This window comes from Pleuronectes platessa, chromosome 21, assembly GCF_947347685.1.
Source record: "Pleuronectes platessa chromosome 21, fPlePla1.1, whole genome shotgun sequence".
NCBI classification, from domain to species: Eukaryota; Metazoa; Chordata; class Actinopteri; order Pleuronectiformes; family Pleuronectidae; genus Pleuronectes; species Pleuronectes platessa.
In genome coordinates this window covers 1,428,746-1,449,826 of record NC_070646.1, presented here as the reverse complement: position 1 = coordinate 1,449,826, position 21,081 = coordinate 1,428,746, and the positions used below count along the sequence as shown (strand labels likewise).

The 21,081-nt window shown below is 44.2% G+C and overlaps 4 protein-coding genes across 5 annotated transcripts; 3 read left to right on the top strand and 1 right to left on the bottom strand.

Moving 5' to 3' along the window:
* Nucleotides 1-1,441: 1,441 nt before the first annotated feature.
* LOC128427226 (testis-expressed protein 47) lies at nucleotides 1,442-3,885 on the bottom strand. The gene is made up of 8 exons (XM_053414323.1): nucleotides 3,772-3,885; nucleotides 3,450-3,522; nucleotides 2,981-3,084; nucleotides 2,785-2,849; nucleotides 2,105-2,183; nucleotides 1,797-1,928; nucleotides 1,589-1,721; nucleotides 1,442-1,479 (listed from the first exon to the last, which is right to left on the bottom strand). The coding sequence occupies exons 1-8, from the start codon at nucleotides 3,883-3,885 to the stop codon at nucleotides 1,442-1,444; spliced, it is 738 nt and encodes a 245-aa protein (XP_053270298.1).
* A 2,242-nt stretch (nucleotides 3,886-6,127) lies between these two features.
* ndel1a (nudE neurodevelopment protein 1-like 1a) lies at nucleotides 6,128-10,624 on the top strand. 2 transcript variants are annotated; one of them, XM_053414481.1, is made up of 8 exons: nucleotides 6,128-6,224; nucleotides 7,617-7,770; nucleotides 9,058-9,206; nucleotides 9,297-9,433; nucleotides 9,550-9,723; nucleotides 9,856-9,950; nucleotides 10,052-10,191; nucleotides 10,534-10,624. In XM_053414481.1, the coding sequence occupies exons 1-8, from the start codon at nucleotides 6,139-6,141 to the stop codon at nucleotides 10,622-10,624; spliced, it is 1,026 nt and encodes a 341-aa protein (XP_053270456.1). In that variant the 5' UTR covers nucleotides 6,128-6,138. The 2 variants fall into 2 exon arrangements, with proteins under 2 accessions (XP_053270456.1, XP_053270455.1); XM_053414480.1 differs by having other exon boundaries at nucleotides 10,531-10,624.
* A 2,317-nt stretch (nucleotides 10,625-12,941) lies between these two features.
* LOC128427225 (kelch-like protein 10) lies at nucleotides 12,942-15,656 on the top strand. The gene is made up of 5 exons (XM_053414322.1): nucleotides 12,942-13,060; nucleotides 13,214-13,694; nucleotides 14,060-14,677; nucleotides 14,774-14,923; nucleotides 15,135-15,656. Exons 1-5 carry the CDS (start codon nucleotides 12,942-12,944, stop codon nucleotides 15,495-15,497), a joined length of 1,731 nt encoding a protein of 576 aa, XP_053270297.1. The 3' UTR covers nucleotides 15,498-15,656.
* A 2,005-nt stretch (nucleotides 15,657-17,661) lies between these two features.
* On the top strand, nucleotides 17,662-20,820 carry LOC128427224 (kelch-like protein 10). Its single transcript, XM_053414321.1, has 5 exons — nucleotides 17,662-17,786; nucleotides 18,194-18,674; nucleotides 18,761-19,378; nucleotides 19,567-19,716; nucleotides 20,470-20,820. Exons 1-5 carry the CDS (start codon nucleotides 17,662-17,664, stop codon nucleotides 20,818-20,820), a joined length of 1,725 nt encoding a protein of 574 aa, XP_053270296.1.
* Nucleotides 20,821-21,081: the final 261 nt, after the last annotated feature.

Here is a 21,081-nt window from a genome sequence, read left to right as displayed (position 1 = left end):
TAATCAGATTAACCCACGAGTCGACTCGGCTCCACCACAGTTCACAGCGGTTACAGGATTCCGTCAGATTTTTTTTGTTGCCCATTTGAATATTTAAAACGTGAGTTGTTGAAGTTGTGTTGAAGTTGTCGGCCGTGTTGAGCGGCGTGTGGTGTGTTTATCTGGATTTGTGCGTGACCACGTGCTGCTCCTTGTTTTGTACTGGAGGGGGGGGGGGGATCAGCTCAAGGCTTGTACATACAGTAACCATCCAAAACAACTTTATTAACAATAACCCTGTCCAGCGGAGACTTTCCAGTGTTACAGCTTTTGTAAGCATGACCTTTGAGCACTGAAATATGCGAAGGCCTTTCATTTTTCTTTTCTTTTCTAATGATAGGTGGAATGTACCGGTGATAGACGATGTGTGAAACCTCATAGGCCGTGGTTCGGGCGGATTGTGTGTTTGTCGTGGACTTTCAAGTGAAGACGGGTAGAGGGGTTTTTAATTAAGAAACGTGAGTGTGTGCGTCCTTTAGAGGGAGGGAGGAGTTCGATTGGACGTGTCCTGTGTGAAACTCGGCAGCATGCTTCTTTTAATCATGCCTATGAAATATGTCTCATCTTTTATCTTAATGTGCGCGTAATTTTTTTTTTTTTAATAAGTGAAAAGACCGAGATTAGCAAGAGAAGAATAACTCAGTGCTCCCTGTTTTAGTCCAACCCTTCACGGTTGTGTTTAAATTATTCATGATTTACTTTTTGTTTCCGCCTCATGTGTATTTTCTGTTTTACAGTTTCTTCCACCAGTAAATTTTATAATAAAAAAAAAGAAGCACATCAGACGTCTGTTAGGAAATTAAAACTTGTTTTAATGAATTCACACTGAAATCAGACGATGAGGAATAAAACACACATGAGATAGTTTTTACTCTTCATGCTTTTACTGTACACGCATGCAGCCATCGAAACCACATCTCCCATCTTTTCTTTTTTCAAGTTGCTTCAGTTCAACTTTCCAAGCAACGGGGGCCAAAACAAAAAGGGAACACTTTAAGAGATCGAGGAATCTTTAAAGACTTCAAAGTTCTGTGTGTCAAACTGTAGAGAAGCTGAAACGTTCGGGGGGAAACGTGTTATCTCCCGGTCTCCAAGAGGAACAGAGTGTAAGATAAAAGAAGAAGAAAAGCTAATCCTCATCCGAATGTTCAAACTATTAAAAACGTTTTTATATAATTGGGTTTCCTGTGCTTCTTATTGTGACGTGTAGATTTAAACCTGTTGATTTCTCTCTGGGTCGAGGATTCACCTCCAAGGAGCTTCAGAGGGAAAGTAGATTTCTGAACCTGTGGAAATTAATCTGCATATGTATTTTTTGTTTTTTAACTGACGAGGGTTTATAAGTCCAGTGTGGATGAAACATGTGAGAGGAGCCGTCACCTTTGACCTTTAGTCCAGAAGGTTAAACTGTGTTGAGGCTGCTGCTTCGGTTCACTTGTCCTGTTGACACATATTTCATATTGTCAGGTTCTCTTTCTGTGACTGGATTCATCACCAGAAACGAGCACAGTTATTATAATAATCATATTGTAATAACAGCAGCTCTTACCAAAGCCCAAGCTGATGTTTACGGGCGAGTCGAACATCTGCAGCTGCTCCTCTGGACTCAGGAGCTGGTCTCGAGACAGCAGCTTCCCTGGAAGCTCCTGAGAGACCAGCAGCTGCACAGATCCAGGGACAGTCTGAGAGAGCACAGTTCACACAGTCAGAGGGAGAAACTCACAACAACAGGATTATTTCATTGTTATAAATCGAACCTTCTTGGGCCTCTCGAGGTGCTCGGCCAGTTTGTGCAGAGCTGACAGGAGACTGGAAACCAGTGTCTCTGTGGTGTCCTCGTCCTCCTCGAACCCCTCACTCAGTGGGTCCACATCAGCTGCATCCAGCACCTTCAGCCCGGGGACACCAGTTACTCATCGAACCACATCCAGGGACACAGATCACGATTCATATTGAAAACACACAGATCGGTGACTAATGAGGAGGAACGTCCACACAGGACACAGAGAGAATCCTTCACTATATCCTGGAGACTCACGGGGACATTTCTAATGCAAAGACAAACCTTGTAGCTCCACTGATGGAACGTCCTGCTGTGAGGGACATGAGCGATGGACACCACCTTTGCAGCCTCCATCAGGCACCTGAGAGATGATGTGGAGGATTCACGTGTCACAGAGAAGCAGTGATCAAATGTTGAGATGTGTTTATCCTCCTGTCAGTCAACAGATCCATTCTCCTGCTTATTGTTATCATCAGGCCCGGTTTTAATATTTGATTTGATTTGAAACCCGAGCGAACGAAGCAGCATTTGGACCATATCCTGTTTTGCTTCATTCATCAGTTTCAAAGTTGAAAACACACAAAGAAATTAAGTTGATGATTTGTGTTAATTTTAACTTTTAACTGTTTCAAAGTTTATTTAATAGTTGTTTATCAAATCAGTTTCAGTCTTCAAACGGTTCTGGTTTATCATTTAAATTAAAACATACAACACGTGCATATTTAAAGCTAAACTGAGATTGTGAACTAAAACTTGAAGGGTCCAGGCTGATCGGAGCATTTCTAGGGTCCAACAGGAAGACATAGAATGTCAGGGGCCCCCTCCTCTGAGCTCGGGGGGGCCCCAGACAATCGCCTGCTTTGCCCAACCTGTTGCAGCGGCCCTGAAGACGTCACTGGATGAAGAGTCAGAATGAACTACAGTACAGAGTGTGTGTGGCCTGATGGTCATGTGGTCGTTACCCGTCTGTCTGCAGCTGCAGGTCTCTGAGATCCTTGAGAACAGCGAGGAGAACGTCCCTGGACGACTGGAAGAGATCAACACAACAGACCATGAGCAGAAGATCTCACCTCACCAGCGTCCTCCTCCTCCTCCTCCTCCTCCTCCTCCTCCTCCTCCTCCTCTGGAGCTGTGAAGAGGTCCCTGAGGAAAACGTACCTCGATGACGTGCAGCACAAAGGTCGGATAAACCAGCAGCAGGCCCGTCATCTGATCCCACATGTGCTGTTTGCTCAACAGGAAGTGGAGTCTGCTATAATGATCTGTGTGGAGAAGAGCAGAAGAACCAGTCAGTTTGCAGAGGGCAGAGAATCAGAGCCTCCTGACGACTCCAGGGGGGTTTACTGAGTCTTTATGGAGGAACTCCCTGAGAAGCAGCCACACAAAGCTTTTACAAGGAGGTCCTGCAGAAACATTCACACACAGAGGTGTGGAGGCTGTAAAACACTTCAACAAAGGCAACAAGTCTGTTTCTCTGCTTCGATAGCAACTGCACAACACTGTGAGGATGTTTCTGAGGAAAGTGAAAACCCTTCACGTCCTGAAGCGTCTCTCTGTGTGGGAGAAACAAACTCTGGGCTTATTGTGCGCTCGGCCTTTGTGGCTCTCAGGTAATTATCTGGCTGACCTCCAAGTTCTGTCCTGTCAGCGACATCGTGGGGGAGCTGGCCAATCAGGACGAGCCGCTGCAGCACCATCTTCTGCAGAGACACAGAGGGAAAGTGTCAGAACGGGTCAACACACACACACAGATCATCGTCTCGAGCATTCCTAAATGACAAGGCCGAACACTGAACACGCTTTATATCAAATTTGTTTCCCTGTTGCTGCAACACATTCAAACCAGGAGCTGTCAAAAAAAAGAAAATGTGTGTCATGATCTACAAGCTCTCATCATATCCCAGAATGCAACAGGACAACAACAAAGACAAACATTGTGAAAAACCAACCACGTCTTCATCAGGCAGATCCTTCCTCTGCTCCATGACCCGGTGAAACAAACTAGTCCCAGTGTCCTCCTCCTCTTTCTCCACCTCTGCTCTCAATGTGTCAGTTCTCTCCATCCTACTTCTCACCCCCCCCCGTCTAACTTTCTCTACGTCTGGACTCGAGCTCTCTCCGACAGAGAGAGGGACGTGGCAGCGAGTTGCCGGCCTCAGTGTTTGTTAAAGCTCATATCCTGGTAACCCTTTGTTCTCCTGAGCTGTGGAGCAGCTACCGGTCCGACCGCGGCTGCTTTGTGTTTCAGGTGATGGAGCCAACAGGAGGGGGGTGGGGGGGGGGGGGGTGGGGGGTCGTAAAGGAGGGTGAGGAAGAAACTGGATTCGGTCTGAAGCTGCAGCTGCTGCTTTGAGGCCTTGTTCAAGGAGGGGGGGGGGGGGGACTCTGAATTTCTCATTTGATTCAGGAATATAAATGTAAATTGAACCGTTTCCAATTCAAAGTCACATTCAGTTCACACAATATCCTTAAGTTGATAAAACCTTTGGCTGTTAGAAGGTCGCATTGATTTCAGACTCACGTGTGACATGGTGATGAAGACGCTGGATGAAGAACAGGATGAGGAAGATGAGGAGGCAGCTCCTGGTCTTGATCTGGAGTCTGAGGATCTGGAGTCTGGACCAGGACCTGGACTTTGTTCTACAGGATCAATCTGGACTTGTGGTTGAGTCCTGGAATCCAGCTCTGCTAAGTGAAGAAACTCCTTTGATGATATGTAAGACTCATCTTCTATATCATCAAAGGATATATACATATACATATATTATCATTATATATATTATCATTATATTTTGTATATATTATTATATATTTATAGAGTATGTCACAAACCCTGTTCTCGTGTATGACCAGCAGGTGGCGCTAGTTTGACCTTTATTACGTCTTACGTGCAGGATGTGACGTCTGTGAGATCACAGAGGGAAGTGCACACTAAAACTGAAATTTTCCTCTGGTGCATTTTTTATTAAAATCTTCAAAGATCAGTGAAACATTCTTGTTTTTATGCTTTAAAACAAAAATATGGTTTTCCAAATAAAATGAAATAAAATAGTAGTAAAATAAAATGTTAAGGTTTAATATTTGATATGTTAACTTAAATTGTATTATCATATGATTTCCAAATAAAATTAAATAAAATGATAACAATAAAAGTTAAGGTCCAATATTTGAAATTTAATTTAAATTCACATATTTTAACTATAATTGATTCACTGGGGTACACTCCCATACATCATAACTCAGGTTATTCTGGATATACAACATAAAATAATGATTATATTAGCATATTATTTCCTTCAATTTTGTTTTTAATCCATTATTTGTTGTGATATATTTCTTTGATCTCTCTCGTTCACAGCTGTTCTGAGGAGCGGTGGCAGAAGAGTGAACATTTGGTTTTGTGGTGGACTCCCGCTGCCTCCAGCGGAGCTCGGATCTCGGACGGACGGTGCAGCCTCTCGGCCTCAGGAGCTCGGACCCTCGGACCCGCGGACACGATGGACTGATCCGCTCCGACCTGCAGGTACACGATCAGTTTCTCTTCTTCTCTTATCGTGAACCGGACGAGCTGCTGCTGCAGCTGCTGAACATCTGGATGATGGATCCTCACGAGCTGAGCTCAGCATCTCCTCCGCTCTGCTCTCGATGGAACGCAGGTCTCCTGGTTCAGATTCAGATCGAGAAGCGATGGACACATCTGATTCTGACATATTCAAAACGCATTTATTCTAATATTGTTGTGGTGTCTGATAGCGGATGTGATGTGTGGCCAGCACGCTGGGGCACAGCCCCTCGGATTAAAGCTCCTCACTAAGAGGAATTAAGATCAGTAGGTTATGTATAAATACAGATTCAAAGATCGTTTACATTTTGAATATATGACAGGAATCATAGAAAACATCAAATTAAAGACCAATGAGGGGGATTGTGTGAATTCTGTGATCATGGTCAGGAGGACCTGTCTCCCTGTTTAATACTGGTCCTCCATGGTTATAGTCTAAAGATGAATTATTCACTGGATGAAGGAAATTGTTGCTTCCATAAATAAAAGAGCTGTGACTCTGTTACTTCTATTGAACAGTCAAAGTCACAGTTCCCTCAGAAAGGTTCAACTTTGTGAACTCGTTTCCTTCTCAATCAGCGTCTGAGACTCTTTCACATATTTCTATGTTTATATATTTGAACCACACGTTGGCCCTGCTCACAGTGAAGCTGATGTTTCCAGCTTGAACTCCGACAGGCCTCAGTGTTTCCTCTGTGTTCTCAGTTTCTTTTATAAACCGGCAGTTTGATTTTCCTCTTCAGATTTGTTCGCCATGGACACAGATATGACACCGAGATTCTCCTCTAAAGACGAGGAGATCGACTTCTGGAAAGCTCTCTCCCTCAAGTACAAGAAAGGGTAAGTAGCTCATTAGTATTTGATATTATTCTGTATTTTTCTTACTCAAGGATCTGAACCAACAGCGAGTTTATGTAGACAAACTATATTTGTGTATTTGTGACAAAGAGTTTTCAGTAAGAACCAATCAGCTGCTGGAATCTGAAACAGCTGAGAGACAAACTCACCTTTGACCTTTTGTGGGATCTGTCGAAGATAAGTCAAATTCAAGGCTGACTCGTGATTGGTGGAGCTCGACGCCCCGCCCCTCAATCACATGACTCTGACTCCACATGATGTCACCAGCGTGTTCTGGCTTCATTTTTGGGAGGAAGTGGAAACGCGTCGTCCATCTTTGAAAACGCCCTGTGGTGGGAGGAGTGGAAGGTGTCGGAGCGGTGGATGGACTTGAACAATAACAACAACAACAAACTAGATATGTGCATCAACATCAAAAACCAAACCTCAGTGCACTGGAGCGTTCAGGATGCTAACTGGGAAGATGCAGATCCAGTGGGAATATTTATTCAACCTTCATTCAACCTGTTTCGTTCACCAGCGTTATGAAATGGAGTTTCTGGCTCAGTGCCACGTCCAGCACTCACATGATGTGTGTGTGTCCTTGTGTGTCCATGTGTGTGTGTGTGTGTGTGTGTGTGTCCATGTGTGCTCATCCATGACCATGTCAACACACTTATATAACCTTCAGTGCTGGTAAATCTGCTCCACAGTCACATGTCCTCTGCAGACGCTCTGAGTGGGAACTGCCGGGGATTGAATGTGTAAAATATCAGAATCAGAATCAGAATCAGAATCAGAAGAAGGTATTTATTGATCAATCCTGTTCACTCTGAGCAGTTCTTTGGTAAATCTCTTGTTGTGGAATCTCAGTGAAAGGTTCTGTTTGCTGGACTTGTTATCGATGCGGCTGCGGAGAGGATGATGGTGTTTGTTTTGTTCTTGGATGGAGAGATGAACCAGATGAATCAGAAGATGATGAATAATGATTCAAATGACCCAAAGATACAAACAACACGTTTGCAGTGAACGGAAAACAACAGAAAACACTGTTTTGCTTCTGGAAATATGTTTGACAGTTGAGTTTTCTAAACTAAATTCTGCTCAGCTCCATTACTGTGATGAATCTTCAGGGAGCGATTCTCAAACTAAATCTAACTAAAGTCTAAATGGCTGCTGATACAATGAGGGAGAAGCCAGAACATTATTACAGACCTATTTATTGATTTGCACTAAATCTATGAAATCTGAAATATCCTAAACTGCTTCCATACGGGTGATGAAACCGGTGTGACTGTACGTGGGCTGTTTTCCATGTGTAGCAGTGGATGAAGGTGTCATGGTGTCTCCAGCCTCTCACACCAGCCCCTCTGGTGCTCTCTCCTGTGTGTGCAGCCTCCAGGAGGCCCAGGAGGAGCTGCTGGAGTTCCAGGAGGGGAGCAGGGAGCTGGAGGCTGAGCTGGAGGCGCAGCTGAGTCAGGCCGAGCACCGTCTGAAGGACCTGCAGTCGGAGAACCACAGAGGGAGGAACGAGGTGGAGTCGCTGAAGGTAACGGCTGCCGTGTCTCTATATGATGGTGGACACGGATCTGAAGGGTTTGATCGGCTCAGGCTGCCACATGAAGATCTGACTCTGAGACATGAAGTGATTCTCCACGAGCAAGAAAAAAGGATTTCAGCCATGTCACGAATGAAATGTTGAAAAGTCACGTGTAAGATTCAATCAGGGATTTGATTCGATGTTAAGAAATATTCAAAAACCCAGATACGTCCCTGTGGTGTCAGATTATATAACATTTATGATGTGACCCCCATTTTGTATACACCTCTAAGTTTAACAACATATTAACCAGCGTTTCCTCGTGTCTCCTTTAAATTAATATTTGATGTCTTTTTTTATATCATCACTCGTCCTTGAGCGCAGTCCCGAGGGAGGGAGGACAACGTCTCGCTGTAACAGCTGCTGCACTTGTTTGTTTGTCCTGGTGGCCTGTAGCGCTCTGCTCACACATGAGAGGTCACAGGACACTGAGGTCACGTCCAGAGGAGATCTGTGAGGAGAGAAGAAGATGAAGATGTTTTCAGTTGCACTCCGACTTCTTCCTCAAGGTTCAGACCAAACCTCCTCAGTGAGGATCACGGCTCCGGAGACAGTTTGAGAAGCTGATCTCATAAATCATGCATCAGGTCGTGTCTCTCGTTCTTATTTATGCTCAATAATTACCGAGAGGCAGGCGGCACATTTCCAAGATCACGTCTCCAGCCGGGATGAGACGTTTGTGCCAAGGTGTCGAGTCGGGTTTCACTTTCCAAGATTAACAGCAGAAAAGATTTAGAAACACAAACTTTCTAGAAAACAAAACATTTTGGACTCAATATTTTAGAAAAAGCTGATAATGCAGCAACATTTAAGAGAACATGGATATTTAGAAAACACAACATCTTACAAACCGTAAAAACGCTTATTCAGAAAACACAGCAACTTCCTACACAACATTCAAGAAAACACAACATTTCACAATGAAGAAAGAAAATAAATATAGAAAACAAAAAATCAGAGAAATATCTGTAATATTGTGTTTATTTATTGAATGTTGTTATATTTTCTGACTTGTTTCCTCTGATGTTTTTGTGTTTTGCCCATCGAGGCCGGTGTTAAATATGTCCTGTGAGCAGCAGATATAGGTCAGGCCCACCAGTGTTTACAGGAGGATGTGGATATATAGGTCAACACAGAGGAGAGCGGGAACAGGGAAATGAAAAATGGATGATCGGATCTGGGTTGAATCGTGTCCTGTGTGGAGCTCATACATTCATACATCTGCTCGTCCTGCAGGAGCGGCTGGAGCAGCAGTACTCTCAGAGCTACCAGCAGATCTCCGTGCTGGAGGACGACCTGGGACAAACACGCAGCATCAAGGAGCATCTCCACAAATACGTGCGAGAGCTGGAGCAGTCCAACGATGACCTGGAGAGGGCCAAGAGGTCAGAAATGTTATTTTTTGTAGATTTATCTGGATTCCTGATCCCTTTGTTGATTTGTAATGTTTCTGCCTCCTCCGACTCGGGGCTCAGGGCGACCATCGTGTCCCTGGAGACCTTCGAGCAGCGTCTGAACCAGGCCATCGAGAGGAACGCCTTCCTGGAGAGCGAGCTGGACGAGAAGGAGTCTCTTCTGGAGTCCGTGCAGCGGTTGAAGGACGAAGCCAGAGGTGATGAGCGTTCCTGCTCCTCTGTGTGTTCCACTGGTTTCACAGATCTGCTCTCTCACAGACTCGTGGAGGAACGTCTCCTGGCTCGTGTCCTCACCAGATCTTTGTCTCTGCAGATTTGCGGCAGGAGCTGGCGGTGAGGGAGCGGCAGGTGGACGTGACCAGGATGTCGGCTCCGAGCTCGCCCACACAGGACCAGGTGAAGACGGACGGGGCTGTGCCGGCCTCGCTGTCCCTCCCGGTCACCCCGCTGAGCAAAGGTCTGGACAACGCCTTCGCCAACTCCACAGGTGGCTGCAGCTTCTCCTCCCTCCAGTTCATTAACACAAATACATGTTCTGCTATGCAAGTAGAGGCAGGGACATATGAGCTCAGCTTCTGTTTCTAGATTTGCCTCACAGTATTTCCTCTCTCCTGCTCAGCTCTATCAAACTGTTACGACAGCCACTCTCCGCTGACTCCCTCTGCGAGGATATCAGCCCTGAACATCGTCAGCGACCTGCTCCGGAAAGTCGGGGCGAGTGATTCCTTCTGGTTCCCCCCCCCCGTTCTTCACCTTAACGTCCAAAGCCCCTGTCTGTCCAAACCGCGTCCTCATCGTCCTCTGTCTCTCCACAGGCGCTGGAGTCCAAACTCGCAGCTTGCAGAAACTTTGCAAAGGACCAAAAAGCCAGGAAGGCGTTCGCTCTGGACAACGACAACGTGCTCAACGCAAACACCGTCCACTACTCGCTGCACACGTCTTATTACGACAACGCGTGAGTGGAACTAAAACCTGAACTGCTCAGCTCGAGTGTGTTGAGATGTTGTGGTGGATTGTCGTGTCATGAATTTGGTAAAAGGTTGTGTCTGAATCTGAGACCTGTGTGCGTTTCCTTTCAGGACAGAGAAGAAATCAATCCCTGGGTTGATTCATTCCTCTTTTTCTTCATGTACAAGATAAAACATTGTTGTAACGCCCCCCCCCCCCCCCCCCCCCCTACCAGTTTCTGCTGTCAAGCTCCATATTTAGCAACACGTGCACATACAACGTGCACACGCATGGTTCTGTCAGAGCCCTTTTCTTGTTTTAATGTCCCTCTCTTGTGTTTTTGCAGCAGGACCGTGAATGGACTGGAACCCGGTCGCCTGACGGCCATCACCGCCCCCCCCGCTGCCTCCTCTGCAGGCTTAGTGCCCCTCACCGTGTGACCCCCCCCCCCCCCCCCCCTACACAACCCTAGTTCCTGACCCGACACACCTGCCCTGCAACGGAAAAAAACACATCTAGGACGAGTCGAGACAAAGAGGCAACACAAATGTCTTAACACAGTAAAACGTTGTAGTGCTGTTCCCTGTGGGCGCCTCCCCCCCCCCCCGCTCACCCTCTGTAGGCTGTTCTCACACGTGTGCTTCGTTCCTGCTGCCGTTGCGTCCCTTGTGTGTCTGTGTTGTGTGTCACTGTGTGTGCTGTTTGCTCGCTGGCTTGTGCGAAGAGGGCGAAGGCCTCTCTGCTGTGGACACGTCTCCCCCCCCCCCCCCCCCCATTTGTGAAACGACTGAACCAGACAATAATCCGAGAAGGGAAACATTATGCAATCCATGTGTTCTTAATGAGGCTGTTGAATCCAATACTGTTTGTGGTTATGATTCTAACTGCTTTTTTTTCTACAGCTTTCACGAGCAATAACTTATAACATGTAATCCAGTGACACATGAACAACGTCTCCATGAATTATTGATATTTCATCGTGAGCCTCGGAGTCTGGTGTGTTCAACGAGGTGTCTGGGTGATTATGGATTTCACTTGTCAATCCTATAATTCGGTTTTAAAATAAATAAACGAGATGGGAGGAGGAGTCTTTGTGTCGTGGGCCAAACGCACCATTAACCTCTGACCTGTGTGATATGATGTGTACAGTACTGGTCATATTGATCGTTATTGATAGGCAGTGGTTTATGCCGTAGAGTTCACACCAGTAAACCAGATTTCTTGTATCTGTAGTTTTTAAAACTTTCTTGTTTAATAATTTATTTCACAAATCATTTTCAGTGCTCTTCGATCCACAGTGAGCACTTTGACTCTAAATGTCACTTTATTTTGTTATTTTTATCCAAGTGCAATATTGTCAGTTTTTTTTTTTAATCGTTTGTGGATTTGATTTGATCTCAGACTTCTTTTATGGCATGTTTTAATAAAAGTTGTAATCACTCTTGTCCATTATTAGGGTTGTGATGTTTTGATCAGCTTGCACTGTGGAGCACATGAGGCCGGGCAGTTCATTGATTGGCCACTAGTCTGATATTTAGCAAACTCTCCGGCTCAAGCTTCTCAGTTATTAATATTTATTATTTTTAAGATGTAACTTTGGCTCTGAAAATCATAGTTTTTGGACATTTAATTTACCAAATGATTAACTGAGTTAATGATTAAGCAGAAAATTAATACATTTTGAAAATGAACTTGAGTTGCAGTCCTCTATCTTCAGTGTTAAATTGTTAAAAAGACCTGACGTAATGTTTATCGTCTGAGTGGCAGCAAAACTCAAAAAATATTCAATTTACATAAAATAAAAAAGAAGAAATCTTAATATATTTGAGAAGCTGGACCCAGAGGAGGATTGTGTTTGCTCGAGAAAAAATACTGATTATGAAACAGTTGCTGATTCATTTTCTGTCTTCGGATTGAACAGAAAAATTTAAAATGTTCTTCAACTATCAACCATAACATTTTAAGCATCCACGGTAGACACGGTTATATTCTCCTGTAGACGCCACAAGTCTGACTTTGAAGAAACGTTTTATTCACAGTGTCAAGGAGAAGTGCGACACTACCCACAATCCTCGGGTGTAGGATGTAGGGATGCGTAGTTCCTGCACTCATAATTATTTACACAGTCTTCCAATATTTTATTTTTGCTCTGAAATGTTTTGGGGTTTTGTTAAGAATTTACTTCTGGAACCGGAGAAAGGTATACTTTTTAAATATTTCCTTTTTATATTTTTTCTCACTTGAAATAAATCTTGAGGAGAAACATTTTGGTTAGTTTTGTGTCTGTATAGGACTACTATAAAAATAACTTTGCATTTTTAACTTAGGTACTTGTACTTTTACTTTTAATGCTTAAGTAAACAACACCAGATACTTTTGATACTTAAGTACATTTAATATGAGCTACTTTAAGACTTTTACTCAAGTCATTTTCTGACGGGTGACTTTTACTTTTACTGAAATCCCTTCAGGTAAGATATCTGTACTTTTACTCAAGTATGGCTTTCAAGTACTTTATAAACCACTAATTATAAGGAATAAAACAGTAGAGTTGCTCTATAACTATGGATTATAGGGAAATGTATAGACAGACTGTATGTCTTTACACTATAAGAACACTATTCCACAGTCCAATGATCTCAGAGTTATCCTTTGATCCACAGAGCTCTTAGATTCAACTTTCTATAAGGTTGGCCAAAGACCAAACACCCAAACCTTAGTAGCTGGTGTTGATGTCACAAACCGGAGGAATTATTAATGAATGAAGAAAATTATAACTTACTGGCTGGACTGTTCTGTGACGCCATCCTCGAAGTTGAAGATGTTCAGTTTCCAATCCACAGGATCACCCTGTTTCAAAGCAGTCTTTACTTCCAGTAAGCCGGTTACCGGATTATACTGGGGAGAAGATGAATCGTATTGATTCATCTTAATACTACTACTACTACTAAAGTTACTACCAATACTACTAATAATAGTCTTAAATAATCCTTAATCCTTAATTACCTTGTCTGCCCTCTCACCCTCAGAGCTCTCTTTAAAGACCGTACAACCACAGGCCAGATTTTCCACATCCCCCTCGTGTCTCCTGACATCCTGCGGGTCATCATTGAGTTTGCATACACCGGCTCTGTTGCTTCGACAGAGGACAACGTGCAGGAGTTGATGATGACAGCTGATATGCTCAACATAGTCGGCATCATACAAGAATGCTCCCACTTTATCGGTGAGCAGCTCTGCCCACAGAACTGCGTTGGCATCTGGCAGTTCACAAACATCTGCCACAGCTCCGAGCTGCGGTGCAAGGCCTTCCACTACATCATCCAGCACTTTGAGGAGGTCGTTCCTGCTGAAGAGTTCCTGCAGCTCTCTGTGAAGGAGCTGACCGTGTTCATTGGCAAAGATGAACTTAACGTGAGGATAGAAAGTTCTGTGTTTGAAGCAATCCTGCGCTGGATCAGCCACATACCCAGAGAACGAGAGCGATACATTGCTAAGCTTTTGTCTAAGGTAATATATCTCTCTGCCACAAGTCTAGATTTACTGCAAATGTCCTGAGTGACTGCTTCAACACCTGAGGCTTGATTCATTTGGAAAAACACTGTTGCCTTAAGTTCTGTTTCGGTTTGGGTTCACATTGACCTATTATCAATATACCATGGGTCTCATCTACTAAAGGTTTGCGCGTGTAAAACATGCAAGTTGCTCTGCTAACTGTGTGCACTGAGGATTTATAGTAGATAGTTAGAAGAACAACTTGCATGTTGTTTTGCAGGTGAAATCACGTTTGCATGTGCTCAAGCTTTAGTAGATCAGGCCTTTAGAGTCTAGTCTGACGTGATATCAACTGGTTCCTTTCCCTTGTGCCTGTGTAGGTGCGGCTGGGCCTGACAAGCAAGGACTACATTATGAACAAGGTGATCCCCAATGTGTTGGTGAAGAACCACCCTAAGTGCAGAAAAATAGAAGACAACTCCCTCCTGATTATATTGCACAAAAATTCACGCAGATCCTTGCGGTCGGGTCTCAGAAACAGTCTCGCCCGACCTCGTCTGCCTAACTCCGTCATGTTGTCCAGTGGAGGCTGGAGCGAGGGCAATCCCATCTGCGAGATCGAGGCGTACGATATCTCTGCCAACCTTTGGATCAACATCTCAGACAAGCTGCAGCATGCTCGGGCCTACCACGGCAGCGTCTTCCTCAACGGTTATGTCTACTTTCTCGGTGGCTTTGACCGAGTGGAGTATTTCAACAACGTGATCAGGTTGGACCTGAGGACACACGTCTGGCAGGAGGTGGCGCCGATGTACTACCGCCGCTGCTACGTGAGCGTGACCGTGCTGAACGGGTTCATCTATGCCCTCGGCGGCTCTGATGGAATCGTTCGACTCAACACTGGGGAGCGCTACTGTCCCGAAACCAACCAGTGGACGCTTATTGCACCCATGCACTTGCTGAGGAGCGACGCCAGCTGCACGGTACTGCACGGCAAGGTTTGTTATATATGGAAATAATAATAAGTAGTAATAGGTGGTATTCTAAAACCAAGACAGGACCTGGGTACTCACTGTTGCTCCTTGTCTCCTCAGATATACATCTGTGGTGGTTTCACCGGGACCGAGTGCCTGCAGTCGTCTGAATGTTACGATCCAGAAACCGACCATTGGACACTGACCAGCCCAATGAGCACTAATCGAAGTGGACTCAGTGCTGCTGCATATAATAACCTAATCTATGTAGTGAGTACACGAAACACTGCTGACATCTGATATTTTGTTTAAACCCACAAATGTCAACCTCATGGTGGCGCTAGAGAAGTTGTCAGAGGATTACTTACACATCTGCTCCTCATTCCACCCTCACAAGAATATAAACCTTCACATCCACAAGTCAAACTATCCAACTGCCTTCTACTTTGTTCTGTGTATTCAAATCCTTTTCCTCCTCCAGGTTGGTGGCTGTGACGGTAACTCCCGTCTGGCAACTGCTGAGACCTACAACTCCCGGACCAACACCTGGCACTCGCTGAGCCCCATGTTGACTCGCCGGAGTAACTTCTGCCTCGCTGTGATCCAGGACAAGTTGTATGTCGTTGGGGGCTATGACGGCTCCTCCATCACTCAAATGGCAGAGGTCTATAATCCTCTCACTGACCTGTGGTCTAACATCTCCATGCCAGAAATCTCCCGCAGCGGAGCAAGCTCCTGTGTTGTGACCGGAATCCTCAACATGGCTGACTACACGTTAGCTCGAGACTCACTGCCATATATAAACTTACACGGAGTTATCGATAATTCAGGGGACTCTGAGTAACACTTTCTGAGGTTTGTGGCATAACTACAGTATTTCCTTGTTTAAAACTAGTCTTTTATAGTCAAATAAATACCAGTAAGCGAGAACTGGGTAAGATGAGCCACTTTTTACATTTGAAGTTTTTACTGTAATACATTGAGTTTGGTTCTGCCAGAGGTTTCTTCCAGTTAATGAAGGAGTTTTCTCTGCCCAGGCGCCAAAGAGCTGCTCATTGTGGGAACTGTTGGCTTCTCTATAACATATTTGAGGTCTTGAACTTCTATGTAAAGTGCCTGTACAAATAGAATTGAATTGAATCAATTGTTTCAAACAATAGTTACTACATATCCCCCGGGTGGTTGTGTACCCTATTGAAATTAACCCAAGTTATTCAATTATTATGGTAACAGAACAATGACCCATCAAATAAAGTTGGTGAAGGATTAAACTGTGATCTTTGTGTGTTTGCTACAGAAAGAATGTATGTGTACAGGTACTTTTGAGCATTTGCAGCATGTTTGTGTTACCTAAAGTTAACATCAGTCAACAAGGTATTTATGACGTTAACATTGTAACTCTTGTAACGGTGATCAAACATCAACATGAACTTGTAACAGTGACACAGAAAGAGTTTGTGTTAGTGTATGTATTCATGTCTATGTAGGTTTGTGTGTGTACATGTGGTTGTGTATGTGTGCAGTGAACAATGACCATTGGCTCAATTAACCCCCAAGTCACTGGTTTTGTTTCAAACAGTAGCTCAGATCAACCTTTAAAAAATAAATGTATAGTTTCAGTCAACGGAAACGCTGGAGTGCTTTTATTTTGACAAGGGTGTCCTACAGGAAGTGTGACATGTTGGACAGAAACACATAGAAACTGCCAGAAGATCCTTTTCTCTGTATATTCTGCTGTGAACTGTGCACGGAATGCGTAAAGCATATGAACACTAAAAGAAAACGAACAACAATTAGTAAAGCAGCCTTTCCTCCAGATGAGGACGTGTGTCCAGTCAGCATCACACGGGACAATAACCATGAAGTATTAACTCTGAACCATGTCTTACAATATTATGACGGGCTATGCCATGTAGACCGACTGTGACGTCAATTCTGGTCGTATTCCCATTCGACGCACACTATGGTATAGTTTTTGGTACTGTAGACATGCTAGATACCCACATTAATGTGTAGAAGCACTACAAAAGTGGAATTTTCATAATATTCCACTTTAAACTTCTATTTAAAGGAGGAATGATGCTTTATCTACTTGTAATTTGCTTCTATAAAAAGTTTATAAAAGTAAAATGGTTTGTTCACAAAGTGTTTCCTTGAAAACTGAGACTGAAAAATGTCACAAAACGTCGCCTCTCACGATGTTCAAGAATTCATACACTCACCAAAGTTTAATGTGTTTTCTTTTTATTGGTCCACGTTCCATCAAGTACCAACAGGCTTTGCCGAGGTTTTTTTAACATTGAAAAAACAGAGTGTAAAATGTATAGGGAGTGTCGATAACAAGACTCCTTTTTTTATTCTACATAAAAAACACTGCAATTACTGACTCTTCGTAAACTTGTTTTTTATTAACCTCTGTTTCCAAGCATGGTCCCTCTTCCTCTCCTGAATCCCCTCTGATGGTGACATTCTTCTACTCTCCATATCAAATGCTAATCATTCAGTAATGTTTTTTTGTGATGTGTGATTACACACTGTGTTGTCAATGCTATTGGCCGATAGTTTAACTCACCACCTCTTTCCAACCAACTGGCAACTTCTCCAACCGTATTATACAAACATCACAACTTCTGCTATGCCACCCTGCCTACCTGCTTTAGCATTGCACAACTGATTTCATCCTTCCTTGGAGAGGTTAGCCCAGATCTTTCTATTGCTCTCCTTCGATTTATAGTATCGTCCATTCTCTCAAGAATTCCATGATGAGCTGATCTCCTCCTTGCCTTTCATCTCCTGCCCTCCTCAGTCAGGTTATCAGAACTATGGATTTTGGGAAGTGCTTTGCCTTTCATCTAGCTAACATGTTTCCTTTCCTTTGATCTCACAGCTCTTGGATACACAATTCTTTCATCGTTATGACTTATTCAATCCCGTTGATGTTGGTTGCCTTCCGCAAATAAACCAAACAGAAAAGATGGAAGGACGACACAAACCAGATACAAATTAAAATGAGGGGAACATTGTATAATGAACTCCGCCGGGCAGGACTGTTCTGTGACGCCATCCTCAAAGTGGAGGAGGTGGAGTTTCCAATTCACCGGACCATCCTCTATGAATGCAGTCCCTACTTTCAGTAAGCTGGTGACCTGATCAGTGGGGAGCATATTCATCTTATTGAGTAATCTTCATGCTACTACTACCACTAATAATAATAATCTTAATTATCTTAAATGGTCACAATCAAAATTGTTTTACTTAATGATCTTTGTTTGGGGAAGATATTGAAAAGAAAATAATAGAAATCACTTGCACACGACACACACACATACACACACTTCAACACATATTATGAGCTGCTTCAAAAAGTTTACCCATGGTGCAAGTTCCTAGTCTGTCTCCAAACTCTGCAAGAATTTCCCTTTTCACTTGGTCCCTTCTGCTTGAGAAGTACTGAAACTGGTTTATATTGTAGTTTTTGTCCGTGTGAAATGGTTCAATATCTCTTTTGAATCTCGGCCTTGTCTCCCCTCTCACCCTCAGAGCTCTCTTTAAAGACCGTACCACCACAGGCCAGATTTTCCACATCCCCCTCGTGTCTCCTGACATCCTGCGGGTCATCATTGAGTTTGCATACACCGGCTCTGTTGCTTCGACAGAGGACAACGTGCAGGAGTTGATGATGACAGCTGATATGCTCAACATAGTCGGCATCATACAAGCATGCTGCCACTTTATCGGTGAGCTCCTCTGCCCACAGAACTGCGTTGGCATCTGGAAGTTCACAAACATCTGCGAAAGCTCCGAGCTGCGGTGCAAGGCCTTCCACTACATCATCCAGCACTTTGAGGAGGTCGTTCCTGCTGAAGAGTTCCTGCAGCTCTCTGTGAAAGAGCTGACCGTGTTCATTGGCAAAGATGAACTTAACGTGAGGATAGAAAGTTCTGTGTTTGAAGCAATCCTGCGCTGGATCGGCCACATACCCAGAGAACGAGAGCAACACATTGCTGTGCTTTTGTCTCAGGTAATATATCTAGTCAAGTATATCTACCAATATAGTTTTAAGTTTGATGTGATATCAACGAGTTCTGTTCCCTTGTCCCTGTGTAGGTGCGGCTGGGCCTGACCAGCAGATTGTACATTTTGACCCAAGTGATCACCAATAAGCTGGTGTTGAGCAGCACTGAGTGCAAGCTTATAACTGAACACTCCATGTGTATGTTATGGCACATATCCACAATAGAACCCTTGCCGTGTGGTCTCAGTAACACTCTCGCCCGTCCTCGTGTGCCTCACTCCTTCCTGTTGGTCACTGGAGGCTGGAGCGAGGGCGTTGAAAGTTGTGATATTGTTTCGTACGATTCCGTCGTTGACCACTGTACCAACATCTCAGACAAGCTGCAGAATCCTCTGGCCTATCATGGCACTGTCTTCCTCAATGGTTATGTCTACTGTGTCGGTGGCATACAGAGAGAGCACTACTGTAACAACGTGGTCAGGTTGGACCTGAGGACACACGTCTGGCAGGAGGTGGCGCCAATGCACTTCCACCGCGGCTACGTGAGCGTCACCGTGCTAAACGGGTTCATCTATGCCTTCGGCGGCTCTAACGGACTGGTTGAACTCAACACTGGGGAGCGCTACTGTCCCGAAACCAACCAGTGGACACCCATTGCACCCATGCACTTGCCGAGGAGCGACGCCAGCTGCACAGTACTGCATGGCAAGGTTTGTTATATATGGAAATAATAATAATCATAAAGCTGATCCTTCCCATCCCGGTCACCACCTATTCCAGAAACTCCCATCCGGAATGAGGTTCCAGGCCATCAGGACTAGTAGTAATAGGTAGTATTTGTCACCTTCTAAAACCAAGACAGGAACTTGGAACTCACTGCTGCTCCTTGTCTCCTCAGATATACATGTGTGGTGGTTTCACCGGGACCGAGTGCCTGCAGTCGTCTGAATGTTACGATCCAGAAACCGACTGTTGGACAATGATCAGCCCGATGAGCTGTGTGCGACGTGGACTGAGAGTTGTTGAATATAATGAGATAATCTATGCAGTAAGTACACAAAACACTGCTGACATCCACATCACCCAGAAATCTAGACTATAGCTGTGAGAATGTGAGAACGCAAATGTCAGAGTGAGAGGTTTTGCAGTTTCTGCAGAACGTGTTTGTTCAGAGATCTTCCTGCTGTGTTGTGCATGTATGAGAGGAAATGTGCATATTTTATCAGTGTAATACTTGATGAGATTAATTTGTCATTTAATAGTGCAAATGCAAATCCAGGATGTTTTGTAATCGAAGAAAAGCAAGTCACGTAATCTGCAGTATCTGTAATTTGTGCAACAGGAGTCCGCGCCTGGCTAAATGTTAGCATGCTAACTTTGTGTAATATTCACTGCCTTCAGCATCGTAGTTTATTAAAGGGATAGTTCAATGAAAAATGATGGTGGGTCGGTGAAGAGTTTGAGTTCTGGAGTTTAAGGGGTAAACTTTGTTGCAGCAGAATCCAATACAATTGAAGTGAATAGTGACCGAGACTTCAGACGTAATAAAACCACAGAAGAACATAATGTGCCTCTATATCTGCTCCTGTGGTGTCATCCAAGTGTCCACCAGCCCCGACTCAAGGAGACATCAGAGAATCATCTGCTCATCTAAACCAAATTACCCAAATAATAATCTGGACCTTTTTTTAATCCACCAGTCAAACTAATCTAAACTCATTCTACTTTATTCTGTGTATTCTATTCATGGTGCATTTTTTTCTCCATTCAAACCCTTGACCTAAATATTTGTCTCCTCCAGATCGGTGGCTTCGATGGAATCCAGTGTCTGTCAAATGTTGAGGCCTACGCCCCCGGGTCCAACTCCTGGCACCCGGTGAGCCCCATGAGCTCTGACCGCAGCAACTTCTGCCTGGAGGTGATGGAAAACCTGTTGTACGTCATTGGGGGCTTCATCGGCATCTCCAACGTGGACCACATAGACGTGTATTGTCCTTCTAGTGACCTCTGGGTCGCCCGTAAAGCCTTCATGTCCCGCAGCTACGCCAGCTCCTGTGTCGTGTCTGGAATCCCCAACATGGCAGAATTTATAATATCTCGATACTCACTGCCGCACTTTAATGAGGATCTGGGTCCGGGCTTTTTCAGCTGATCACATCAGGAAATTTGTGCCGAATACATGTTTTGATACCTTTAATAGATGATATGTGTATTATACCAGGCAGGTATACCTGGACCTCCATCCTGCCCCTGTAAAGAAGATAATAACTCCCGCCTGGTATAATTCGGAGATGTTTCTGCTTGTGGTTATTCCGTCATTTTAATTATGCATAAAATCCAAATTATTGTTTTCTAACTTAACGATTTATTTACATTCTGTGACAGAAACACAGAATCAGCCGCTCACTGTAAA